This window comes from Drosophila sulfurigaster, chromosome 3 (assembly GCF_023558435.1).
Source record: "Drosophila sulfurigaster albostrigata strain 15112-1811.04 chromosome 3, ASM2355843v2, whole genome shotgun sequence".
Taxonomy (NCBI): Eukaryota; Metazoa; Arthropoda; class Insecta; order Diptera; family Drosophilidae; genus Drosophila; species Drosophila sulfurigaster.
Genome location: NC_084883.1, coordinates 18,326,948 through 18,352,970, shown reverse-complemented (window position 1 = coordinate 18,352,970; position 26,023 = coordinate 18,326,948). Strand labels below are relative to the sequence as shown.

Sequence of the window (26,023 nt, the reverse complement as noted above, 5' to 3'; positions counted from 1 at the left end):
CGTTACGTGTTTAGCTTAATGATTGCCCACAAAACTTTGCCTGCAATGAAAACGAATTTTTAAATCAATAGAATGAACATACGTCAACTCAATGTCGCAAATTAATATACAATTTTAATGTGGTACATGCATTTTACAATCTCGTGGGCAACGGTAATTACTTTAGAATTCATTTAAGGCCCTTAATTACTAGGATAACTCCACTAACCATATCGTAAAAACATATTTAAACAATTTTCCAGACCATTGGATTCACACAATTGATAAACAGCACCTTTGTATATATTGAGAAATAATAAACATAAACACTTATTCCATAATAGAAGATAATTCGAACAGTACAACACTATTATTTGGCCGCATTTAACCTGTGGGGTTAAAAGCTAAATTAGGCAATGATAAGACCTCGCAGACAAGGTCCAGCTGCTGGATTCCATATTTAGATTACCCCAGGTCAGAAGGTGTTATTGGATTTCAGCTCTTTGGCCCAGTGAACTGCCCAGGTTGATACTGTTGCTCTCAAAGCCAAAACAAAACTGCTGAGACATGAAGTATGCCATAATAATAATAAAAATAATAATGGAAACAGCTGTACTATCTTACCGACACACTTGTACAATCTTTATCTGTATTGTTTAGTATGCAACACAACAACAAATGCTAAGATACTTCATAGAAGGCACTTCTATTTGCTTTTCTACGCTATTTATGATATGATCAACACTTGGATACCCTTTCATACTCTATGTAATGTTATTTATATTTAAGCAACTTGTTTTATTTATTAAATCTTCAGCTATATTCAATGCAAATTCCTTCAAAATTATATAGCTTTGCTTTCGAATTTATTATTTATTATCTTGGTAATTTATTTAAAATTCGTATGTCAAATTATCCCTTCTAAGTTTGATATATTTCTAGGATGGATAGAAAGGATTATCCTCCCACAAACGAATCTAATTTGGAAGCCAAAATCAATATTTACTTGTGCTATTTATAATTGTCTGAATTGCCATTCAACTACTAATCGATAAAAAGAAAAAAACAAGCAATTTAAAATTTTTAAAAAGCAAAAGTACTTGGCAAGCAGCACTGGCGCCATCTAGCAATAGGAAGCTGCAAACGCGTTGTTTACAATTCTCATTATATTTTGTTCTTTAATGTAGATAAAATTGTAGATTAAAATCATATCGAGGAAACTCTAAATCTTGGGAAAATACCTGAGAAATAAAAGCTTCAAGTAAAAACAAACAAATAGCAATCGCGAATAATCGTGTTTGAATAAATTTACATATTGAATTTAAGTGCTCTGAACATTAAATGCTAACTTGGCATTATTTACAATACTCGCATTTGTTGTTAAACTTGTTCAATTGCAGGTGCCTGAAATTCCCGGCAGCATTCTAAACAGTTGAAAAGTTGAAAAGGTTTTTCCGGAAAAAAACAAATGCATTTATGTTTAATATAAATCAAATAGAGGTTCAACTTGAGTGGTATTAATTACTCAATCAGTATGCAGTTTAATAGCTGCTAAAATATGTACAAAATGAGCGTGGGTATTCAGTAGCTGTTAAGGTTATTATTTAGTTACCTTTTATGGGTGTAATAACCTTAGAATGAGGACACACTAAGCAAAAACTGAAGCGATTTACTCTTCTTTTAGTGCTTCCCGGACACTGCTTCAACTGCACCGCCCACAACAACTTGAAGTAAACAGTCTAGCGCAGCCCAAAAGCAGAACTGATAAGTGCAGACAGAGGCGGCACATATATACATATGTATGTATATATATATAAAAGTCGGCTTTATCAGTGCCCGGTTCGCAGTGGAGCTGAAACTTTGCACTCATCATATAGTAATGCGATTATGCAGCCTGGGGACCAAAGACCAAGAAGCGACCTATTTGGTAGCTGGTCTAGACTTGCATAATTATGCAATGGCTGAACTACGACTAAGTTGAAACACTATAACTCAATATCCATACGGAGTCAGCAGCGGATCAAGTGGAACAATAGATGGAAGACAAAAGCGGCAAAGAGAGAAAAAGGAGGTGAGAGTAAGGGTGCTGGCAAGAGAGTGAGTGTTTGCGATAAAGAGACGCGTTTAGTATCGTGGGGTCAAGGCGGTCTTTTTGGGTCTCTCTTTATGCTTAAGTGTTCTTTTTACATATTATTTTTTTTCGACTGCATTTTGGTTTTGGGAGCATTGATTTTTCGCCAAGTGGATGGCGAGACACACGTGCAGCGTTACGACTTACCGCAGCATGAAACTCTCAGGTTTTGTTCTATGTGTATCAAATGTACATACGACGCGTCTGCATGTTATTTAATGTTTGTTTTATCACTTTGTGTATTTTTAAGTCAATATCCATAAATAAATGTTGGGAAAATCAATGAAATTAACGTTTAACACACCGCCACCGACAACGACAGCGACCCGGCAGCCGTATTTAGACAATGCGACGGGTTTGGGAAGGAGGAGCAATATAGAACCAGAGAAACAAACCGAAAAATACTGCTAAACGTTTCGAGCGACTAAACTGAACTGAGACTCTGAGCCGCACTGCCAACACGAGAAGCCTATCGACGAGCTCGACACCGAGTCTCAAGCCAACAAACAACCGTCTCCGTCCAGACGTAAAATACGACAAAAAAAAGTCAGTTTAGATAGCATGATGGCCTAGGGAGCTGCGGGGCATGCGTGCATCGAGCCGACAGCGAGGCATGAATGAAGCCGAGAGAGCGCCACTAACTCACACACACATACCACCTCACACAAAGAGAGCGCAATGCGAGTGGGAGAGAGCGCAGCACTTGATGGGAGAGCGGCAGCAGTCAAAACAATGTTTTCGAGTCAGTTTTAACTGCCCGACAAGCGGCCAAAAGGCAAACACGCGACACGTGCAGGCTCCAGTTTACACAGGCGAACCCAGGGAGAGACCTTTACAAAGAAGAAGAGAATGACAGAGAGGGAAAGAGAGATGGAGCTGGAGTATGAGCGAGAGGCATTGCATGCCACCGTGCATTGTGTCGCCGAAAGAGTGAACGTAACAAGGAGAGCGAGTTGAGGGAAGCGGGGCTTGTGCGTCATGTGCAAAGAAAGAAAAAACCATAATTTGGGGGTGGTTGGTATCGTCGTGCTTCTCGTGACGCAATTGCTCCTGCACTGCGACATGTGTTTGCGAGGGTTGTTCAATTTACTTTTAAGTGCAGATTCTAAAAGAAAAAAATTCTTGAAGAAACAAAAACCAAAAAACGTATTAATAAAATGAGTTATTTATATTTCTTCTATTTTTACGTATTTCCCATATGAGAAATTTTAAATTATTTGCAAATAAAATTTTCTTTAGTTATTAGACAACTTAACAAATTACAATTAATGGGTTTTCACTTAAAAATGATGAAATGTAATAATATTTTGTCTAATACTATTAAATTAAATTATTAAAAATTAAATTTATTATATATATTTATTTTTTTATAAAATTTTTCATCCATATTTTCCATACCATTTTCTACCCCTTATGATAATAGATTTTATATTATATTTGTTTCATTAATCAATTTGCTTTATTTACGAGCACCTCTCGCCCTAAAGCGCTTGCTGGAACAGTCTATGTAGTTTTGTTATGTATGTGTCCTTTTTGACAGCTGTTGTGTTTTCGTTGACATTTTGTGGAATCGTTGGCCTGATTTTAAACTTGTTCCAACTTGACTCATAAAAAATTCAATGTGATTGGTACTGTAGTTAGTCTACAGTATTCTAGAGGCAACCTTTTACGACAGGCCGTTTGCGGCCCTTAAACAACTGACTTTTTGAGCCACGAAGCTGGGCGCAAATTGGCAAGACAGCGAATCTGCTGTGCGAGCCAAACTGGCGCCAAGTCAGCAAGAGTATCTCCTAGATACACAAGGCGTGGGTGTTTGTATGTATGTATGTGAGCCGCTAGCTATTTTGATGTTGTGTGTTTTGCATGTTTACTTTGGACACAGATAATAATACGTAGCACACTTTCAGGCGGTCTATTCGTAGCGTGGACACGAACCCAAGTGGTGTGGGTCTCGAGTGTGACACCATTTTGAGCAAGTGGAATTCTCGCACAGTGGGGTCAGTGTCATGGGTCTTTTATCAGTGGATCAACCACAACAAGAACAGACCGCAGCTTTCAATGAATGTTTACAAATGGCACATTAAAGCAGAGCTTTGTTATTGTGTAAAATGTCCAGTAGTAGTTATTGTATAATTAATGCGAACAGTTGAGCTAAAATGGGCAGCACCAATGAAGTGGTCATGGAAGTGGAGGAAACCCTCAGTTCCGAGGGCAGCTTTGCTAGCACCGTGGCGGGACAATGTTGCAACTCCGAAGCTACAGTGGATGAGCAACAGGCAATACGACTTGACGAGGTGACAGTAACAGCACAAACCAAAGGCAAGAAGAGTCCTAGCGAACTCTCTGGGGGCAACAACTATGCGTCGAGTAAAAATGTTGCCGAGGGTAAGTCAAGCAGCTGTTGTTGTATTTAGTTATGGGTAGTATTATATAATTATCTGAGGGAGCTTTTAGGTTTAATGGATATAGCTTTGCTCTCGGCCAATGCGAATCAGCTGCGCTTCTTAATCACCTACAATCACGAAGCTTCCACATACTACTACAGTCTGGCTCTCGTTATACTCTCCCTCGTGCTGCAGGTTCTCGTGGGCATTGTTCTAATCTTCAAGGTGAGTTCAAGAATCTTCAGCTTGCAATCTAAACTAAACGTTCATCCTATAGCGTCGTCTGAAACATTGTCGCCAAAGTCGTCACTATGTGAGAACCAATGAAGTGCTTATAATGGGTGTATTCCTTGTCACTGTGATTAATGTGCTCCTGGCTGCCTTTACCACAACCGATGGACATTCCAATTAGACTAAAACCATGCTTTTATATTATTAAAAATTTAATTGTATTTAATACAATATATAACAGAAAAAATCGATGAAAATGCGTTGGCAACGATCAACGGACGCATATTGATGAACAATTCACGATCACAGATTAATCGTTGGCCAGGCCTGGTAAATGCACTTGACGTATCTGACGTACGATATCTCAGCTTTGTAATATAGACTTAAGGATAAGGTATTAGCTTAACCAGAGAACTCCTTCTTGATGCACTTGGCAATGGTGCTCAACTGCATGTTGGTGGTGCCCTCATAGATGGCGCCGATCTTGGCATCACGATAGTATTTCTCCTGGGGGAAGTCGCGGGTGAAGCCGACACCGCCCATCCAGTCAATGCACTTGGTGGCGGCACGCTGAGCCACCTCGGAGGCATAGAACTTGGCCATGGCCGCCTCCTTGAGGAAGGGCACACCAGCCTCCTGCAGGCGAGCAGCGTTGTAGGTGAGCAGACGAGCCGCCTCAATCTCGGTGGCGATCGTGGCGATCTGGTGCTGCATAGACTGGAAGTTGTAGATGGCATCGCCGAACTGCTTACGTTCCAGCAGATAGGGAATGGTGGCATCAAAGGTACCTTGGGCCAGACCCACCATCTGGGCGCCGATGCCAATGCGGCCTTCGTTCAGGAAGCCGGCGGCATACTTGTAACCATGTCCAAAGGTGCCCAGGATATTCTCCTCAGGGACGCGGACATTGTCGAAGGTGAGCATGCAGGTACCAGAGGCACGGATACCCAGCTTGTCCTCGGGCTTGTTCACAATCAGACCGGGAGTCTCGCGATCCACAATGAAGGTGGTGATGCCACGATAGCCCTAAACAGCCATAAATAAAATTAAAATACGTTCTGAATACAATCCTGTTATCCCATTAGACTTACATCTTCTGGCTTAGCATTGGCAAAGACCAAGAAAACACCAGCGACATCTGAGTTGGAGATCCACATCTTGGTGCCATTGATGACATAGTGGTTGCCATCCTTCTTGGCCACAGTCTTCAGGGAGAAGGCGTCAGAACCTGCGCCAGGTTCCGTCAATGCAAAGCTGCCAGCATATTCCTGAGCCAATTTGGGCAGATATTTTTCCTTCTGTTCCTTGGTGCCAAACTTGATCATCAGCGAGTTGACCAGCGTGTTGTGAATATCCACAAAGGCAGCAACAGCTGGATCGATCTTGGAAAGCTCCTCAACCACAATGATGTTGGTCATGAAGTTGCAGCCACTGCCGCCCAGCTCAGTGTCGATCTCAATGCCCATCAGACCATTCTCGAACACAGCCTTCACCACAGAGGGGTCGAACTTGTGTTCAAAGTCCATTTTCTTGACCAAAGGCTGAATCTGTTCCTGGGCCAATTTGGCCACTAAAAAAATGAAAAGCAAAAAGAAAAAAGCTTAGGAATTTTTTACGAAAAAAGTTGTGCCATTAAGCTTTTTTCAAAACCAGCCGTTATTATGATCATTTGATGTTAGCTTTTAAAAAGCTTTACAATAAGCTTTTAAAGTCGTTATCAAACTGGTCCCCCACATTGTTATTTATCTCTTTGCTGTGCTTCTATACATATGTATGTGTGTAGTGAATATATATGAATGTGTGTGTAGTTAGCATGTGTGTGAGCATACGCGTGTATCCACTTTATCAATAAAGCCGCTTGCTCTCAACTCGTGTGTCGCTCTCCCACTTGCCCTGTTCTCTCACTCTCCACTCTATCTCTCTCTCTCTCTTTCTCTCGTTTGGTATGTACGAAAAACGTATGACAATCTCTAGGTGTGAGTGTGTGCATTATTATTTTTTATTGATCTTTTTTTAAGCACTTTTCTTTGTTTTGCTCGGAAAGACAGCAACTGACGACTATGACGACGTCAGGCACACGCCCACTTTGAGCTCCAAATGATATTTTTGCATATTGTGAACGACTTTTGCAATCACCGTAAAAAATGATGAGTAATTAATAGCATTTCTAAACATTTTTTAGTTGCAACGTTGCATTTCAGTAGCGTGTATTTATGCGCAGCTGTCGTCCTGACGTGGCCAGCAGACAGCAGATTCTAGCCTCTAGAGTCTAAGTTACCACTTCTATCGAATTTTTAAAAGCCGACTAAACATACCTTCTGTAGGCAACTGTACTTTTAGTTCAGGCACATTTTATGCTTCATATTTGTTTCATTATATTTATATTTTATGGCAGTGAGTTTTTTAGTTTTTCAATTTTCCCATTTGCAAAGTGCAATCTGAGAACGATTTACAGCCTCATTAAAAACCCGTTTAGTTCGAGCTCAAAGCACTTGAACAATTTGCATGCAATAAATATAACGTTACGCAACACAATTGATAAGTAGAATCCGAACAGCCGGTCAACCACAGGCCGCACCTTGAACGCCCTTTCTGATCTCTTCTAATCGTAAAAAAAAAGTAAAAGCGAAAAAAGTGTCAACTCTCCAACTAAGAATCAGCGGAAGGAATTTTGAGTAGGATTTTACTCCTCCCCAATCCACTGGCTCAACTCTCTAGGCGAGTTACGCGACCAAGAACCACGCACACCATTGCTCGGCGCGCCCACTAGAACAGTAGACACAGGTGAGCGGGGGCGTGGAACAGCCGCATATTTACTCTATCACAAGTGTAACGCTGTGGAGTTCATACAAATTGGCAACTGAACAGCTGACTGACTCGTGACACGATAAACGACAGGATATTTTAGTCTGGAAAATTTGAAAAAGCTGCTTCTATTCCTCCCCCTTCCCTATTTTTCACTATTGCCATTTCTTTCTTTTCTTCATCCCCAGATTGATTTGAACTCGAGCACACTTTACAACACATAAACTTTCCCACGCGCAACTAAAACGAGCTTTGAGTTTTGTGCGCAGCGCTTTAGCGCTCACCGCCAGCGACGCTCGCCCATCGTCTTCGGCAAAAGCAGCAGCAGAAGCCGAAGCAGCAGCAAAGTTGCGGCTGCGGACAAAAGCTATTTTTAGCACACGTGTGCGCCACTCACCCTCCTACCACCCTAACATCAGATATTATTTGGTTTATTTTGTTTTTGGTAAAAACGCAATTGCGTGAAAAATGTGAGCAGAGCACTTTAATGTGAATTACTCTATTTGAAATGTTAATAATGGAAAATATGCATTTTAAAGGAAATTATATAAAGCCAATGATAAATATTTGACCCAGACCTTGAAGTTGCCACGTTGTCAAAAAAAGTATGTCTACATACATATACATATGTATGTATGTAGATTTGTATATAATATATGTACATATGTTTATATATCTGTAAAAGTATATTGAGAATGTGAATTTCATGACATCCTGCTTTATCCTTTGACTATAGCTTTTAGCAGATTTTGCTTTTGACTACAGTATTTGTACGAGGATATAAATATCCTTGAAGGTGTCGCTGCGATTTACAGATTTAAATTATATAATTTGCATTGCTTTGCTGTGCAAATTGATCAATTGAATTTAAATGGCAACACTGCTCTTAGATGGCATAAAAAACGCAATACATGCAAAATTACGCAGATATATACACATACATATCTACATATGAAACAAATTAAGTATATAAAAATATATATGTATGTAGTTTTCCACTACAGAACTTTGAGGTTTTCACCAGATTTTCCACTATCACCAACTAAATATGCTTATCTGGCAGCTCATCGCCACGCCTCCTTCCCTCTGGCCATTGAGACAACAACCAAACAAAGCATGTACAGTTTTTATCAGCACACATTCCCACACACACACGCACACAGTAGCATTGCTAGCTAGAAAATAAAAACACAATTTATAAAACTGCATCAAGCATTTGTTGTCCAAAAATGTCCAAGTAATAATGGCATATCATAATAATAAATACGCCGACAGTAACAACAACAAGTCAACATGCGATGTTTAAATTACGTAACACAAACTGAGACCTGAAGTTGTCTATACAAAAAAAAAAAAAAAAAACTTATCTAAATTAATGGGCTCACTTTAAAAGGCTGCCTAGCAAAGGATACACGACTTGTGTAAGTAAAAATTTTGTGGTCAAAAGGACTTACCCGTCTCCTTCATCATTTTCTCATCGTCGGTGAGGTAAGTCAATGGAGGAGGCAAGCCGGTGGCAGAGGAGGACATGGCAGCACTTTGCTGACGTGCTGCATTGGCCAGCTATAAAAAGCATTGAAAGAATTGTGATATTCCAATTAAAGAACTGTGGGAACAAAAGAGGTGTGGCAATTGTGTTGTTGTTGTTCCTACCATACGCATGGGCAGCTTCTTCAGGTTGTTCATCATTGTGTGTAGAGATAATATGTATGTAATGCAAAGAATCAATCAATGAGACTAGGACTGAACAGTAATTTAGAACTCTGCCCACAAACAGCAACAGGCACAACAGCAGCAGTTGACTACGAACGCGCAACTAATTTCCAATTAGACTCCAGTAGTTGATTTCAGTGAGCGATCCGCAAGAAGAAAATCAAGATTTCAAAAGCTCTGATCACAGAAACTCACCACAGCAAATGTGGTGTATATTGCGGCAAAACGTGGTAAATAAAATTACTCAACACATTTGTGATCGCATCCAACAAAAACAACCACCTGAAGCCGAATACCATTTTCCATCACTGTTTTTTAGTTTAGTTCAAAATATAATAAGTTGTTGTCTGTTTAAAACGAATAAAAAACAATTCACTTAAATAAAAATTTTTAATATTATTATGGCATAAATTAAAAACAATAAAAACTGTAAGACACATAAATGGCGTCACTAATAATTGTTCGAATATTGTTTCAGTATTTTTAGGTCAACTCCATTAGACTATTACTTCATTTTTGTTCTGTTTTGTATCACTTAACATTTATTTTCAAAATATGCAACTGAAAAGCCCATTGACATGCATTTTTCTACAGCTTTACTAATCATATAATTTTAAATCAATGTCAATTGTAACAGCTGCTCAACTTTTGAGCAACATATGGTTTTTGCGTCAGTGCTGTAAAGCGCACAAGTACCATTTTGAGTCGCCGATTTTGACACTTCCGCCGGTCGCAGCTGTCAAAATTCTTTCTTTTCGTTGTTTTTACGACGGTAGTTTGGTGTAAGTTTCCATGTTCAATATAATTTCGCATTTGTTCTGCAATCATTGTTTATTTTGCGGTGTTGTTAATCAAGATGTATAGCGCAAATTGTGGCACACACGATTTAAGTGAAATTGCGCAGTGTTTTAAAGTTTATCTAGAAGAAATGCAAACGCAAAAATAAACAAATGAAACGGAGCGAGAGCAAATTGCACTGACCCATAATATGTCAATATATGTATGAATATTGCTAATGATTGGAATTGTTTAATCGACAGCAGCCCGCACGCCCATTCAAAATGAAATTGAACCAGTTCGTGTCATCGTCCCGCAGGAAGAACCGCAAGCGTCACTTCCAGGCTCCCTCACACATCCGCCGTCGTCTGATGTCCGCCCCTCTGTCCAAGGAGCTGCGTCAGAAGTACAACGTGCGCTCGATGCCCATTCGTCGTGACGATGAGGTTCAGGTGATCCGTGGCCACTACAAAGGCAACCAGGTCGGCAAAGTCGTCCAGGCCTACCGCAAGAAGTTCGTCGTCTACGTCGAGAAGATCCAGCGTGAGAACGCCAATGGCACCAACGTCTATGTGGGCATCCATCCCAGCAAGGTGTTGATTGTTAAGCTCAAGCTCGACAAGGATCGCAAGGCCATTCTGGAGCGTCGCAGCAAGGGACGTTTGGCTGCTCTGGGCAAGGACAAGGGCAAATACACCGAGGAGACCGCTGCCCAGCCCATGGAGACCGCGTAAAAGCTTTGCAGCAGCAACAATAACAATGATAAACAGTAACTGCAGCAGCAAACAACAACAAAAACAACATTCAATGCCAACGTCTCTGTTTACAGTTTTTACCGTGACGCTTAGTGTAATGAGAAAACAAAAAAGTGTGAAGTGAGAAAATCTCGCAATTCTTTTATAATAAAAAAGAGTTACATTTTCCCAAAAAAAATTGTAAATTTAAATTCTGTTTTTGTGTTATTCGTTTGGCTAGCGCTATATTGCCAATGGTGAATTCAATCAATGATTGATGCTGATCGTGATATTAGCAGTTTTATTAGAAAAGTAATAATAATAGTGTGCTTTTTTAATTGTTTAGTTCTGAACATCTTTAGCAACTAAGTCTATTCCTATTGCTTTTTCAACGTAAATGATTCAAGTGAAGTACATGGATCTAATTCAAATATGCACTTAACAAAAACCTCATGTACTTTAACTGTTAAAGGGTAGAGTTATGGATTATATGGCGGAGTTATTTGCCATTAGCTTAAATCGTTGGCTAGCTTTATTTGTAGCAAAGAATGTGACTTTATATTTTACTTAAAGTTCTTAAAGCATATTCAATTGGTTAAATCAAATGTCCTAAACGTGCAGTAGTTTTATTACACTAGCAGCGCCATCTATGGTTTGTAGCGACAAGCAGAAACCTGAATCGGGGCCGAATAAATATACCAAAAGTATTTTCAATATATTTCCCCAATAAAACTTGCGTAAAGGGCCATTACACAATTTCATTGTGTATCATCACTAAGCAATTTGTGCCTAGTCTAGTAACTGAGAAATATTTTTTTTTACAAAGCTAGCGGTCACACTGTTACATTACCGTTTTGTTTATTGAGTCAAAAACTGCCGCCATTGCTTGACAATTTCTTCGTACAACATTCGAAAAAATATTTAAGCATGGCTGAATCAAATTCATTTAATGACTTTGTGACCTGTCCTTACGACAAAGCTCACCGGGTGCTCAAGGGACGTCTGGCAAAACATTTAATAAAATGCAGTCGTAATTTGGGAATATCAGAAGAATGGACCATTTGCCCGTGTAATACCACGCACCATATTAAACGGAAAGATTTTGCTGTAAGTAAATAAAAAGCATTTATAATATTGTGGACTTTGACGCATGTTTTCATCAGGAGCACCAGAAGGAGTGCCCAGAGGCTAATTGGTTGAGGGCATCAACAGTTCGATCCGACAACGGCAACGGTCAACAATCAGTAAAGCCAGTGTTGGTAGAGTGCGATGAGAACTGGGATGATGAGCCCCCCGTAGAAGCTTATGACCCAAGCGTCTATTGCGAAGAGAATGCTATAATACGCACGCTACAAGGACATTCAAAGGCAGCACGAAAGGAGTTTCGGGAGAGCGAACGTCGTCGATTAGCTAATAAGAAGTAAATTTGCCTACTCAAAAATTGACTATGTAATTTGAATTTACTTTAATTATGCTTTAAAATAAACAACATCCCTCATTCTTTAATGTTGGATTTATCCTTGATTACATTTTCATCTTATTATTTAGCGCTGTCGATTTGAAAGCTTGTATGGTGCTGATCGACTCGATGCTGATGTTGTGATTCTTGTGGGAATTGGCATTGCTTGAGGTAAATTTATATTGTCGTTGGCAGTATCATCATCGCTTTGCTCTTCCAATAATCGTTTACGCTCCTCTTTTACAAAAGCTTTGCGCTGAGCTGGAAATATTCCCTTTGCTGACCGGAGCACATTTGCATTGGAAGCGTATGCTTCAGGATCGTAGTCGGGCACATCATCGTCGTCCCAATTCTCTTCAGTTTCGATTTTCTCATGCTTCGTGTCTTCAACGAGTTCGGCGGGCGCATTGTGCTGATAGTGCGCAATAATTTTGCGATCGTCGCAAGTTTTTGTGTGTTGCTGCATAAAATAAAAGTCAGTATTTAGTGCTTCATTTCCATTGACTTTTAAATTGCGACTTACAAAAAATTCTGGTTCGGGTATTAAATGCGCCTTGTTAAAGGGACACACCATTAGTTCGATCTCATCTTTAAAATATTCGCGGCATTTGATAATGTGTTGCTGCAGTTTTTTGCGCAGCATTTTATGGGCTTTGTCGTAGGGACAATACACCATATCGTTTGGATCCATATCAGACATTTTGAAATCGGTTTTTATGCAAATTAGCTTTTAATAATAAACGTGTGGTTTCGCAACTTGAATGTCAACAAAAAGCGTAATGCGATATTATGGAGTAAATGGTCGCACTGGCTTTAAAAAGTTGTTCTATTTAGAAAATCAGTATATTTTTAAAGTCAAGTAGTATATTTCTGAATCTAGCAAGTGGCCACATTGAAATAGACAATTCATTGACAAATATTTACAGCTAGAAGGAAAACAATAAATTGTAGTTTTTAAGTTTTATAGACTCAGACTAAAGCAATAAACAAATCAACAAGATGGGCAAGGGTTTCAACAACTACATGTGTAAGAAATTCTTCCACCCTGCGTCCAGAGACAACCTGAAGCGGGTAAGTGACATTCACTTAAACGTTTATGTTTTGCACTCTCATAATTAACGTTTTTACGTATTGTATTTCGTTGTTTTAGGTATGGATGGCCGAGCAGCAAGCGGAGGCGTACAAAAAGAAGCAGGAGGAGCTGCGCACACAGTACGAAAAGGAACAGAATCTGCACGAGAACAAGGCAATGCTCAGCAAGGATAGCAAGGACAAGTTGAGCGTCAATTTTATGTACGAACCGCCGCCAGGCGTTCGCAAGGAGCGTGAAAAGGACGACAACGAACCGGAGTACAAATTCGAATGGCAGCGCAAGTACAATGCACCCCGTGAATCCTATTGCAAAGGCGACACGGAGATCCGAGATCAACCCTTTGGCATCCAAGTGCGCAATGTGCGTTGTCTTAAGTGCCACAAGTGGGGACATATCAACACGGACAAGGAGTGTACCATGTACAGCATATCGATGAGCGAGGCACGTAAACTACACTCGGAATCAGAGGCCAACGATATTATGTCGAAGAATGTGCTCGAAGAGCAAATGAAAGAGGACGGATTGATGATGAAAAAGTCTGCTCAGGAACTGCAGAGTATCAAAGACGTGCAGCAGCGGCATCAGCTGGTGCCCAGCGATGAGGAAGACGAGGAGGCAACACATGCGGCCCGTCAACAGAATCCTGAATTGCTGTTTCTCAAGTCACTGAGTAAGAAGCAGAAACTGAAGCTGCTGAAGAAACTGGAGAAGATTGAGCGCATGAAACGCAAGGGCGAGAAAAAGTCCTCGAAACCAAATAAAAAGAAGACCAAAAAGAGGGACAGTAAGGACGTCAAAAAGAAGAAAAGCAAAAGATCTACAGAGAGCAGAAGCGATACCTCCTCTTCTTCATCATCGTCCTCATCTTCTGACTCCGAGAACGAAGCGTCCAATCGTCAAAAAACCAATCGAGAGAGATCTCGCTCCCGCAGCCACCAGAGAGAAAATCGTATCAGCCGACGCAATGACTCGAAGGCCGCTGAGGATACCCACAAACGTAGCAGGGACAACCATCGCAGCAATGGACATCGTGACAGATCACGCAGTCATCACAGAGAGGAGCGACGTTCCCGAGAAAGACGTCAGCGTTCCCGCAGTCCAGATAATCGTCGGGACCGAGAGCGTCGGGAGCGCGATAGGCGCTAGTGTTAAGAAGCATTTACATTTTTATAATCAAACCGGTAAAAACCCGCCAATATAACATTTTAAAGTTTTTAAATTAAATCTGACAATATTGTCTTTTATCTGCATTCTGGATAGTTTATATTTTAATAAGTAGTAAGACCCAAATTCTGAATGTCACACTTGCAATTTTTAATTTTATAAATCGAAGGTTACATTAGAGAAATTTTGCAGGTTTTACGAAAAGATTATTAGTTGTATTCCTTATTCCAGAACAGAAAAATAAAAGTCAGTTACAATTAATTAGCTTCGCTATAAGACTTTATTTTGCCGCACAAATGAATGAAATTCGCAGAAAAGAGGGAGGAAAACTTTTCGATAGATACATTATTGGCTATTGGGGCTTCTCCCCTCTCCCATATGGTGTATCGAATGTTTTGCCACAGATAATAGTAAAAGTTGCATATAGTTTTGCCTTTAAATGCGAGCCAGAGGCGTGGTGGTGCTGGAGCCGGCGGACACACAGAGCTCCGCGCCATGATTGCTGCCGGTGTCGCGCGAAACGCTCTTCACGTGTATGTGACTCTTGAGCATGGCGGCTCGCAGGATTAGCATACGTGTGTGGCGTTGATACTGTTTGCCCATCAACAGGGCACGCTCGAACGTGCTGTTGCGCTGATCCGCCTCCTTGGCGTAGAGTATCTTGTTGTGCGAGTCGATGCGCGCTTGAATCTGTCCATCCAGTATCAGTTGCATCACCTCGTTTTCCAAATCGCCCACCGTTGAATTGAAGGCGATGGCCATTTTGTGCATATCCGCCGACATATAAGGACTAAAGTATTGGATGAGCGCACGATTGCGTATCTTGGTGTAGAGTGTGCTGACGTGTGGAGCTATGTACATGTCCACCAGCAGATTGTCGCGAATCTCGTCCAGCAGTGTGAGGCAATTGGCATATTTGCTTTCGTAGAACTTGAAGATAATGTCACGCAACTGTGGTTCCAGCTCCAAAAACAGCTTGAACGATGTGGATGCAATGACCAAACGTTTCAGTTCCTGTCGATCAAACGTGGCCAAAGCACAGAGGCCGCCATAGACGGCCACGTTGCTGGTGGAGATCATTTCGGGGAAATCGCAATGATCAAAATTGGCAGACAAAAAATGCTTGGCTGCCGCTTTGTATTTCTTTTGCTGTAATTCCGCCAAACCGGCGGCGCACTCCAGTCTAGTGTGCACCTGGGCATTGGCCTCCTTCGAGCCTTCGGAAAAGTCGGGTGTGCTCTCCGCCTTGGAGATGTAGCTCATCACATGCGCCCAGTTCTTTAAGTAGATGGACACTTTGATGACATTCAGACACATATTGACCACATGCTTGCCACTTGTGCAATAATCGCGAGCACGTGAATAACACTTCAGGGCATTGGTTAAATCACCACAGCTCAAGTAGTGATCAGCCAAATCATCGTGACCACGTCGAATGCTCTCCTTTATCGAATTCGATTTATAGTTCTTTAGATCAGAATCGAGTTTCTCCAGTTTGAGTGCGGCCTTCTTCACCTTTGTGTCCACCCAGACGGCGTCGTAGGCAAAGGCATCCTTCTCGCCACCAGCACTATTGCCCTGAGCCGCAGCAGCAGCGGCAGCAGCCGGTTGAGCAGCAATATCCGGCAGAGCGGCAACTGCAACAGCAGCTGCTGCTGCGGCGGCAGCGGCTGCCTGTTCACCTCCAACGGCTCCTGCAGCTGCAGCAGCAGCGTTGCCGGCGCCATTGGCTGCCTGCAAATCGCTGAGTCGCTTATGCAGCATTTGATAGACTTTAACGTTGTATGTGGACTGAACATAGGTGATGGCCATTTTAAGTGCTTCCAGGGCGAACAGTGGACACACGTCGGCAACGTAAATCAAACGATCGAGACGAGCAATACCCGTGTATTGATTAGCATACACTTCCAAGTCTATGGTGGGATTCTCCACCACAATTTGAAGCTCCTCATTGTTTTCATTGTCTTCGTTTGGTGGCGCATCAACTTGCATTGGCTCGACGGCATTCTACGAAAGAAACAAAAGAATGCAAGTATGGGGCAACATTTGCGACCAACTAATTAATTAATTACTTACCTGCAAAAGCGGCGGCATGGGCAGCACTGGCATCTTGCTACGTTTTGGAGAGCAAGCGTAATTTGCAAAAAATTATTAAGCTGCTTTGATTTTGCCGATTTTTTTGTTGAGCTATATCGAGTGTTGGTTGTTATCGATATACGATATACAATACATTGTTGATGTATCAATTCTTAACCGGATATTTATGTTATCGATGCATTGTTTATCATCTCAAAGATTAGGGCGCCAATAAGCAAGAGCACTATGTGAAATGGTGTACAAAATTTTTATTTTTTATTGTTTTATCTTTTATTATTATTTATTATTTATTTTAATATTTCAAACTTCTTAAGTATAATTTTAATGCAGACACAGTTGTTTGTCTTACTAACCTAAACAGCTGATAAGGAACTTGTTCATTTGAGCAGTTCAGCTGCGTCGCTTGTTCATTAATTCATGTGCAACCCAACACTACAACGGTAAACGTTTTGTTTATTTTCCTCAATAGTTGTTATTAAGGAAAATCAGTGGTAAAAACTATTTCAAAATGTCAAACATCACAGCTGCGGTGATTGCCAACCGCAATAAGAAGCATTTCCTAGGAGTGCCGGCGCCGCTTGGCTATGTTGCCGGCGTGGGTCGAGGGTAAGTTTTCTCATTTCATTTTCATTTTGTTAGTGTGTAATATTAATATTTAAATTGTGTATTTCAGTGCCACTGGCTTTACCACACGATCGGATATTGGTCCAGCGCGTGATGCCAACGATGTGTCCGATGATCGCCATGCACCGCCTGCCACCAAGCGTAAGAAAAAAGACGAAGAGGAAGAGGAGGATGAAGACTTGAACGACTCGAATTACGATGAGTTTAGCGGTTATAGTGGCTCACTGTTCTCTAAGGATCCCTACGATAAGGATGACGAGGAGGCGGATGCCATCTATGATTCCATAGAGAAACGCATGGACGAGAAACGAAAAGAGTATCGCGATCGACGGTTACGCGAGGACTTGGAACGTTATCGGCAGGAGCGTCCCAAGATTCAGCAGCAGTTTAGCGATCTGAAGCGTTCGCTGGCCACGGTCACCTCCGAGGAATGGTCTACCATACCCGAGGTGGGCGACAGTCGCAACCGCAAGCAGCGAAATCCTCGTGCCGAGAAATTTACACCATTGCCCGATAGTGTGCTATCCCGGAATCTGGGCGGCGAGACGACATCCTCATTGGATGCCAGCTCTGGCTTGGCTTCTATGGTGCCTGGCGTGGCAACTCCTGGCATGTTGACGCCCACTGGGGATTTGGATTTGCGTAAAATTGGACAGGCACGTAATACGCTAATGAATGTGAAGCTATCACAGGTATCGGACTCGGTGACGGGTCAGACAGTGGTCGATCCCAAGGGTTATCTAACGGATCTGCAGAGCATGATACCCACTTATGGTGGCGACATTAATGACATCAAGAAGGCGCGGCTGCTGCTTAAGAGTGTGCGCGAGACGAATCCCAATCATCCGCCAGCTTGGATTGCCTCAGCACGTCTGGAAGAAGTTACCGGCAAGGTGCAAATGGCACGAAATCTGATAATGCGCGGCTGTGAGATCAATCCGCAGTCGGAGGATCTTTGGCTTGAGGCAGCGCGTCTCCAGCCGCCCGACACTGCGAAAGCTGTCATTGCACAAGCGGCGCGCCACATTCCAACGTCGGTGCGCATTTGGATAAAGGCTGCTGATCTGGAAACGGAAACCAAGGCAAAGAGACGCGTTTTTCGCAAGGCTCTTGAACACATACCCAACTCGGTGCGTCTTTGGAAGGCGGCTGTGGAGCTGGAGAATCCGGATGATGCGCGTATTTTGCTATCACGTGCTGTAGAATGCTGCAATACGAGTGTGGAACTGTGGCTGGCCTTGGCACGCCTGGAGACCTATGAAAATGCGCGTAAGGTGCTGAATAAGGCACGTGAGAATATACCAACAGATCGACAGATTTGGACAACAGCAGCCAAGCTGGAAGAGGCCAATGGCAACATTCACATGGTGGAGAAGATTGTTGATCGTTCGCTGACATCACTGACTGCAAATGGTGTGGAAATCAATCGAGATCATTGGTTCCAGGAGGCCATCGAAGCGGAAAAATCGGGCGCTGTTAATTGTTGTCAGGCAATTGTAAAAGCTGTCATTGGCATTGGTGTCGAGGAGGAGGATCGGAAGCAGACTTGGATCGATGATGCCGAATTTGTAAGTACATCTCTTAGTAAACTTGTTCATTTTGTTAATTGCTGCTCTCTCTCTTTTCTAGTGCGCAAAGGAGAATGCTTTTGAGTGCGCCCGAGCAGTTTACGCCCATGCACTGCAGATGTTTCCCTCGAAGAAGAGCATTTGGCTGCGTGCTGCCTACTTTGAGAAGAACCACGGTACGCGCGAATCTCTGGAGGCTCTGCTGCAACGTGCTGTGGCCCATTGTCCCAAGTCGGAGATACTTTGGCTGATGGGCGCCAAGTCCAAGTGGATGGCTGGCGATGTGCCCGCAGCCCGAGGCATTCTCTCGCTAGCTTTTCAGGCGAATCCCAATTCCGAGGATATTTGGTTGGCTGCAGTCAAACTGGAGTCGGAGAATTCAGAGTATGAGCGCGCTCGACGTCTGTTGGCCAAGGCACGTGGCTCGGCACCAACACCGCGTGTCATGATGAAGTCAGCGCGTCTCGAATGGGCGCTGGAACGTTTCGATGAGGCGCTGCGTCTGCTGGCCGAGGCAGTCGAGGTATTCCCTGAATTCCCAAAACTGTGGATGATGAAGGGGCAGATTGAGGAGCAGCAGCGACGTACAGAAGATGCGGCCGCGACATACACATTGGCACTGAAAAAGTGTCCCACTTCCATACCGCTGTGGATTCTGTCTGCCAATCTGGAGGAGCGCAAAGGTGTGTTGACCAAGGCACGTTCGATATTGGAGCGTGGACGACTACGCAATCCAAAAGTAGCCGTGCTCTGGTTGGAGGCAATACGTGTGGAGTTGCGTGCCGGACTCAAGGAGATTGCCAGCACAATGATGGCGCGTGCGCTACAAGAGTGTCCCAATGCTGGGGAGCTGTGGGCAGAGGCGATATTCATGGAGACAAAGCCGCAGCGCAAGACAAAGTCTGTGGATGCGCTCAAGAAGTGCGAGCACGATCCGCACGTGCTGTTGGCCGTCTCCAAGCTGTTCTGGTCGGAGCACAAGTTCTCTAAATGCCGAGACTGGTTTAATCGCACGGTAAGCAAATGTAAATTTTTTTTGGTCACTTTAAATATTTCATTTGGGTAATTTAAACATTTCAGGTAAAAATCGATCCGGATTTGGGCGATGCTTGGGCGTATTTCTACAAATTTGAGTTGCTGCATGGCACGGAACAACAGCAACAGGAGGTTCTGGAGCGTTGCATTGCCGCCGAACCCACGCACGGCGAATCGTGGTGCAGTGTGAGCAAGAGCATACGAAATTGGCAGTTCAAAGCTCCCGATGTGCTGCGTGCAGTGGTCCAGCAGCTATCCATACCCATCTAAGTACAGTGTAGGTCGGTTATGTGCTGCAATGCTACAGTGAAAAGGCATATTTATAAGCAAAAAATTTAATTTAGATGCGTGATTTAAAAAAAAATTAAGAGTAATTCGACAGTTCAGCTTAAGGATTGCCAAAAATTAAAGTAACTCATTTCCTAATCAGTTGAAACAACAAATAATTGACAATTTATAAGCGCTATAAAGTTTTTTCATAATCATTAGCAAAATATTATTTTAGTAAACATGAATTGTACCTCGTTGATTTCTGCCTATTTGCGAATTTATGCTGTTGCCGCATATAACCAATGTTTACTGTACAACTCAAGCAAACTACTCTTCATAAGTGTAACATATATTCAATAAACCATTTGCCATCCTAGCGATGCATTGTGTAGCCCTGAATAATACGAAAGATGGCTTTGCTGTGCTTGCAGACGAATTCCGTAAGGAACAGTAGAAAGCTGAGACCTGCGCCGCAGGCAAAGATGCCGAATGCGTAGCGACATTCGGTGAGACCGATGGATACGAATCCTCCAACTCCACTCTCACATTTGGGCTTCTGTGGTATCCACTTGCGATCTTCACGATTTACTAGACTCACCTCGCGTTGCCAACGAAGTCTGAAGAAAAGATTTTATTTATTTCTTTATTTCTTCGCTGTTTTGTTACTCACTGTCTGCGGAAGAGCTCTTTGTAGGGAAAGTTCTTGCGCGTTGGTATCGCCAGCATGGGCAGCTGAAACGGTTCCAACTCCATGAGACCACACTTTTCCGGTTCACTGAACGTATCGCTGACTATTTGATAACCCGCCTGCAACTCCACCTGATAGGCAAAGAGTCCAGTGCGCATCTTCTCCATCCCCGTGGTGGGACGCATATAAACGTGATCGCCTTTGATGGCAATTTTTTTGTGGTACAAACTCTTAGTCACCGGATCGGTGGACTCGGTAAAATATATCTTATTGTATTGCGTATCCTGTACGCCAATTTCTAGCGGTGATTGTCCTAGATCCCCCAGCGATCGAATCGCATCGGAGGGACTCTGCAGCAATGCCACAATATTGGCCGAGAAGGAGGTGAAGAGAAATACGGCTGCCACAAATGTGGTGAATACGATGATGCGTCCCGAACGATTTCTCACATCCACATAGAATCCCTGCTGGCACATGGCACCCCAGGCAAAGTTGAGTGAGTCTAAATAGGACATGGGATGCGTGTGCGGTGAGAAGATCATTTCCAACATCATCACCACAATGGTTATGATCAACAGCATCAATATGGATATCCAGACATCCAGTTGAAAAGGCATCGAGAAGATATTCGCCACGGCGGACAGTGGCGGCTGCCGAAACATAATTCCTGCTCTCACGCGATAAGTCTCGGCTACGAAGTCGACCAAAGCTATGCGATCCAAGCGCATGAAGATCGCCAATTGGGCAAAGTCAAGTTCATAGCGCTGAAAGCGACCCATCAAGCCATCGAAGGAGCCATTTGGTTGACGCCAGCCATAATTCACAGTCTGGTAAGTATTATAGCTAAAATATGGAAAAGAATAGAGAAGAAATGATTGGATAAGCTGAGTATTATTTATACATAAAAATAAATTAGAATAAATCAAAGAAATTAATTAAAATGTAAGTAATTTACAATTTTAATTAAGATATGTTAAACAGCAAATTAATATACTATAATAAAATTGAAGATGTGTATAACTAATAAAAAGTATTTGAAAGCATAAACAAGATTTTCTATAAAACAAGTAAGAAAGCTACAGTCGAGTGTACTCGACTGTGAGATACCCGCTACCCAATTTGATTAAAAGCAATATATTTTGCGGTATTATTCTCAAAATATACCGAATATACTGCAAATATACTAAAAAATACTAAGAATATACCAAATGGTATGTTTGGTATATCGATATAGTACACCATTGTACAATGTGCTAGATTGTCGGCCAAAGCAACTAAGACCCCAAGTAAGTAGGCGTTTTTGCCCATACAAAAGTATTTCTTTAATAACTTCCACAATTTTTATCTGATCGAAACCAAATTTTCAGGAATCATAACTACTATAGTAATTATTGTATATACCAAAATTCGCAGCTTTAGCTTTAAAATTACGCTTGTTATTCGATTTTTTTGATTTGCGGGGGCGGGAGTGGGCGTGGCAAAAATTTGAAACAAACTTGATCTGCGTGCAAACATAACAAATGCTGTCGAAAAAAAATTATAGCTCTATCTCTTATAGTCTCTGAGATCTAGGTGTTCATACGGACGGACGGACAGACACACAGACGGACAGACACACAGACACACAGACGGACAGACGGACATGGCTAGATCGTCTCGGCTGTTGACGCTAATCAAGAATATATATACTTTATAGGGTCGGAGATGCCTCCTTCTTCCTGTTACATACATTTCCTGTCGGCACAAAGTTATAATACCCTTCTACCCTATGGGTAGCGGGTATAAAAAAAAACAAAACCTACAACTGAGTCATGTTACTAATAATAATTACATATATTATTTCAATTGCTTAATTTAGACAATTAATTTTAGATATTATAAATTAACAATATCAATTACGATATATTTAAACTAATCAACAAATAGATTGACAATAAATGACATAAATAATATTTATTTAATAACGTGTTCTATTCTAATTCAACTTTAATGTTGTATGTGAACTAAAACAATTTAGTCAGTTTAAAACAAACTTAAATTATAACAGAAAAACTTAAGACCAACAGATGTCTGAACAAATGAAAAAAGTAGTACAGTTAACCAGATTTTTTCCTTTAATGATTATCTAAGTAATACTGGATTTATTCAGAGTTTAAGCTTAGGTAAAATTGCATGACCTATTTAACGATTATTTGAGTAATACTTTAATTACTTAAAGTTCAAACTCAGTCAAGATATAATACAATTGGACAGTTTCAGATACCGTGTATCTAAGTAATATTTCAATTACTCAAAATTGAGTCAACTTACTTCATGTTCAAGCGATTGGCCAGCTCCAGCATTAGGCGATGATTGACTTTGGATATCGTATCAATGTGTCGCAGTGACATGTCCTCGATGTCGATGAACAGATCGGGAAAGGCAATCACTATGGCCGTGTTGAAGACAATGCCTTCCAGATTCTGTCGATACGTAATCGCCGAGCCATAATGCTGCAAAGCATGAACAACATGTCGAGCATTGCGGAGGTTTTGTCCAACGATGCGACGCTTCAAGGGCTTCCAGGCAGCAACTTTGTAGACGTCCAGCAGGCTGGCCGTAAAGTGTTCCGTGTCGTTATACCAAAGAACCTTCAGTTCGCTGTCGGGTGGTATAAAGATCTCAGCGTCCTCGAGCAGCTCGACATCCGGCAGATGCTGTGAGAGCAGCAACCAATAACGGTTCGTCGTAAAGTAATTATGCTCGGTGGCAGCGGACCAGCGTAACAGATTCAGGGCACAGGGACTGGTGAACTGCAGCAGCAGGATGCCCAGTTTGTTGGCCAATGCGGGCAGCTTGAATGACAGCTGCCAGTGCGTTGCATTGTCGACGTCCGGAAAGCTGCGTGGTGGTGGCGCCTCTGGCGTGTCCGTCTCATTGTCGGCATGACGCAGATCGTTCAAACAGCGCTCCGTGATGACCTGCACATAGAAACTGTGTGCGGCAAAGTGTTGCACCAGCAATTGCAAATGTATGGCAGCTGTGGCAAAAGGGCATCCGAATAGTTGAGATGAATGGATGGTTCATAAATTTTAGGATGTGCTGTGGGGATAAGGAGTGGGGGGAGGGAAACATCCAGCATTCACAACTCACCAATGTCCGCGTGACAAACAACGAGCAGCAGACTGTGCACGCCATGCTGGCGATAGTAAGCGACTAGCATTTCCGGCAACTGATTGCCCCATGAATCGCCTTTGACCTCGCGCGTTTGCCGCTCCGGTTCTTGCTGTCCGCGGGGGATTGCCCCGGCAGCTGCTGGTGACACGTGGACTGACATTGATGTCGCTGCCGTCGCTGTTGTCGCGGCTGTCAGCAGGCAGAGTAGCCGTCCTGGGAATATTAACGAGTTCATGCTAGCGACTCCCGCTTTTGCGTGGTCATCGCCACGGCTGAGAGTCGCCTTTTATAGCCCGCGTTAAGTCATTAACTATAACTGCATTTAAAATACAACAAATGGCATTAAAATTATGCATTGATTACGCATTGGTGTCCACATCCAGTTGCACTTTCATTTTTACTGCCATATTACGTATACGACGTGATGGTCATGCAATTTGTAGCAATTTTCTGACGACAGCTGCAATTGGTCGACGATGGCGTTTAATTGGTCAACCAAGTGCTACTGAAATTGCCCAGCCAAAGTCAATTACGTGCCATTGATGGAAACTTACGGCCATCCACCCATTGAATTGGTTTATGGCAATGCAATAAGTATACGACGCGTGGGTCTTATACTTGGCTGACTTCTTTGATTGCTTGCTGGATAAGCAGGATAAAGCGTGGCGGAAGTCTACTTTAATTCTGTTTTGAAATACTTGCAACGGACCAAAACATTGGCCAGCGGAGTAATCAATTTAATTGAGACCGCTCAAAACGATGAAATGCCACATGTAATAACTTTGAGCGGAAGTGAAATGAAATCGTTGCGAGTCACGTGTGGCAAAAAAGGGTAGTGGAAAAATGTAATGGAATAACGAAATGTCAGATATGAAGAAGTTTTGTAAATTGATAAACTTCAACTAAGGATAAATTCGATTAAATATTAGAGAATCTTCTTAATTTTATAAACTTTTGTTAAGTAAAAATGAAGTTAAAGCTTGCTTTAGTGGAATATCACACATTAAACATGTGAATAATAATGTTGCCTTATTTTAAAAAATTATAAAACACTAAAATATATAACGAAATTGAAAACTAAATCTGTATGAATTTAATACAAATAATTTAATATTACTTTTAATTTTCATTTATATTTTAAAGCAAGTTCTATCAATTTTTTTATTCAGTTCAATTTAAAAGTTAGTTACTAATTAGCGCATATAATTATTGAGTTGTATGCTAATTATTTTACTTACAAAATTCCTATCATTGATTCGCGCAGCTTTTGAACAACTCTTTTAGACAATGAAGAATGGTGCGACTAACTGAGCTATGATTAAAAACACTCAAAGATAGATAAAAAAATATTTAAGAATTTTGGTAGATAACACAATTTTGAAACCTTAATCTAGTATTTTGGTCTTACCTTAAGAGTTTGGCATTTATAAGTCTAATGGTATTAGTTTTAAGAGTTTGTTAATTTGAATACAATTTTTAAGACTAATGTTCTTGATTTTAGAATCTAGTCTTTTTTTTCAGTGCATATACGTTTATATTAATAGTATATAGTCTCATTTATTTTATACTATAAACATTTTGTCACTTACAACAAGAGATCCTTTTTCTAAAATAGCACTTTCCATAATCTTCGGCAAAGTTTCAATAGCTTGCCATTATTTAAGGCTTGTATTGCGCACCTTTTGACACCTTCTCTCTCAATAACCCGTCTAATTGGCTCTAACTCCAATTTATCTTCTTTGACGTGTCGACTCGCGCTGAGAGCAGCGACAAAAAAAAAGAAATCCTCTAATTGATTTGAAAAATGGCGTAATAAAGATTGCAGCAGCACGCCCAGGCTCAACTTTGGCTGGCTTCCTTTTTGCCCAATCTGCTCTTTACCTCAGGAAGTCGTGTGCTCTTGTCTCGTGACAGTTGCTAGACACAAACGTGTGATAATCTGGATCTTGGCTGTTTGTTGGTGTGGCAAACACACTAATGGCACCCACTTTGTACGGCAGTTTTCGACCGCTTTTCGCATTTTGCTTGTTGCCCATTTGTTTTAACCCCCCGCCACTTTGCTTGTGTCTCTCTGTGTGTCTTTGCTGTTCCTTCATTTCATGTTTTTTCTTTAGG

General features: G+C 41.7%; 9 protein-coding genes and 1 long non-coding RNA gene across 14 annotated transcripts; 6 read left to right on the top strand and 4 right to left on the bottom strand.

The window, feature by feature from the left end:
* The first annotated feature begins 36 nt into the window (after positions 1 to 36).
* On the top strand, positions 37 to 2,409 carry LOC133845512 (uncharacterized). The gene is made up of 3 exons (XR_009894788.1): positions 37 to 863; positions 922 to 2,050; positions 2,361 to 2,409. It is a non-coding gene; the product is annotated as an uncharacterized LOC133845512 (long non-coding RNA).
* A 1,254-nt stretch (positions 2,410 to 3,663) lies between these two features.
* LOC133844713 (ninjurin-B) lies at positions 3,664 to 5,978 on the top strand. Of its 4 annotated transcripts, none has more exons than XM_062278816.1 (4): positions 3,664 to 3,915; positions 4,018 to 4,495; positions 4,565 to 4,719; positions 4,772 to 5,978. In XM_062278816.1, the coding sequence occupies exons 2-4, from the start codon at positions 4,267 to 4,269 to the stop codon at positions 4,904 to 4,906; spliced, it is 519 nt and encodes a 172-aa protein (XP_062134800.1). In that variant the 5' UTR covers positions 3,664 to 3,915; positions 4,018 to 4,266; the 3' UTR covers positions 4,907 to 5,978. The 4 variants fall into 4 exon arrangements, with proteins under 4 accessions (XP_062134800.1, XP_062134799.1, XP_062134798.1 ...); XM_062278815.1 differs by having other exon boundaries at positions 3,664 to 3,929; XM_062278814.1 differs by having other exon boundaries at positions 3,664 to 3,933.
* LOC133844710 (short/branched chain specific acyl-CoA dehydrogenase, mitochondrial) lies at positions 4,920 to 9,359 on the bottom strand. The gene is made up of 4 exons (XM_062278810.1): positions 9,184 to 9,359; positions 8,985 to 9,093; positions 5,817 to 6,295; positions 4,920 to 5,751 (listed from the first exon to the last, which is right to left on the bottom strand). The coding sequence occupies exons 1-4, from the start codon at positions 9,217 to 9,219 to the stop codon at positions 5,128 to 5,130; spliced, it is 1,248 nt and encodes a 415-aa protein (XP_062134794.1). The 5' UTR covers positions 9,220 to 9,359; the 3' UTR covers positions 4,920 to 5,127.
* A 513-nt stretch (positions 9,360 to 9,872) lies between these two features.
* On the top strand, positions 9,873 to 10,966 carry LOC133844715 (large ribosomal subunit protein uL24). Of its 2 annotated transcripts, none has more exons than XM_062278817.1 (2): positions 9,873 to 10,025; positions 10,287 to 10,966. In XM_062278817.1, the coding sequence occupies exon 2, from the start codon at positions 10,305 to 10,307 to the stop codon at positions 10,752 to 10,754; it is 450 nt and encodes a 149-aa protein (XP_062134801.1). In that variant the 5' UTR covers positions 9,873 to 10,025; positions 10,287 to 10,304; the 3' UTR covers positions 10,755 to 10,966. The 2 variants fall into 2 exon arrangements, with proteins under 2 accessions (XP_062134801.1, XP_062134802.1); XM_062278818.1 differs by having other exon boundaries at positions 9,909 to 10,025; positions 10,284 to 10,966.
* A 622-nt stretch (positions 10,967 to 11,588) lies between these two features.
* LOC133844716 (gametocyte-specific factor 1 homolog) lies at positions 11,589 to 12,278 on the top strand. Its single transcript, XM_062278819.1, has 2 exons — positions 11,589 to 11,861; positions 11,918 to 12,278. The coding sequence occupies exons 1-2, from the start codon at positions 11,682 to 11,684 to the stop codon at positions 12,176 to 12,178; spliced, it is 441 nt and encodes a 146-aa protein (XP_062134803.1). The 5' UTR covers positions 11,589 to 11,681; the 3' UTR covers positions 12,179 to 12,278.
* Positions 12,196 to 13,023, bottom strand: LOC133844712 (gametocyte-specific factor 1 homolog). The gene is made up of 2 exons (XM_062278812.1): positions 12,737 to 13,023; positions 12,196 to 12,673 (listed from the first exon to the last, which is right to left on the bottom strand). The coding sequence occupies exons 1-2, from the start codon at positions 12,911 to 12,913 to the stop codon at positions 12,299 to 12,301; spliced, it is 552 nt and encodes a 183-aa protein (XP_062134796.1). The 5' UTR covers positions 12,914 to 13,023; the 3' UTR covers positions 12,196 to 12,298.
* Positions 13,024 to 13,068: 45 nt separating this feature from the next.
* On the top strand, positions 13,069 to 14,556 carry LOC133844711 (corepressor interacting with RBPJ 1). Its single transcript, XM_062278811.1, has 2 exons — positions 13,069 to 13,284; positions 13,364 to 14,556. The coding sequence occupies exons 1-2, from the start codon at positions 13,213 to 13,215 to the stop codon at positions 14,450 to 14,452; spliced, it is 1,161 nt and encodes a 386-aa protein (XP_062134795.1). The 5' UTR covers positions 13,069 to 13,212; the 3' UTR covers positions 14,453 to 14,556.
* Positions 14,557 to 14,721: 165 nt separating this feature from the next.
* Positions 14,722 to 16,707, bottom strand: LOC133844708 (COP9 signalosome complex subunit 1b). The gene is made up of 2 exons (XM_062278808.1): positions 16,547 to 16,707; positions 14,722 to 16,477 (listed from the first exon to the last, which is right to left on the bottom strand). The coding sequence occupies exons 1-2, from the start codon at positions 16,577 to 16,579 to the stop codon at positions 14,906 to 14,908; spliced, it is 1,605 nt and encodes a 534-aa protein (XP_062134792.1). The 5' UTR covers positions 16,580 to 16,707; the 3' UTR covers positions 14,722 to 14,905.
* Positions 16,708 to 16,965: 258 nt separating this feature from the next.
* Positions 16,966 to 20,186, top strand: LOC133844706 (pre-mRNA-processing factor 6). Its single transcript, XM_062278805.1, has 4 exons — positions 16,966 to 17,173; positions 17,241 to 18,759; positions 18,821 to 19,774; positions 19,840 to 20,186. The coding sequence occupies exons 1-4, from the start codon at positions 17,076 to 17,078 to the stop codon at positions 20,062 to 20,064; spliced, it is 2,796 nt and encodes a 931-aa protein (XP_062134789.1). The 5' UTR covers positions 16,966 to 17,075; the 3' UTR covers positions 20,065 to 20,186.
* A 251-nt stretch (positions 20,187 to 20,437) lies between these two features.
* LOC133844707 (uncharacterized) lies at positions 20,438 to 24,813 on the bottom strand. The gene is made up of 4 exons (XM_062278806.1): positions 23,885 to 24,813; positions 23,063 to 23,771; positions 20,735 to 21,595; positions 20,438 to 20,681 (listed from the first exon to the last, which is right to left on the bottom strand). The coding sequence occupies exons 1-4, from the start codon at positions 24,141 to 24,143 to the stop codon at positions 20,438 to 20,440; spliced, it is 2,073 nt and encodes a 690-aa protein (XP_062134790.1). The 5' UTR covers positions 24,144 to 24,813.
* Positions 24,814 to 26,023: the final 1,210 nt, after the last annotated feature.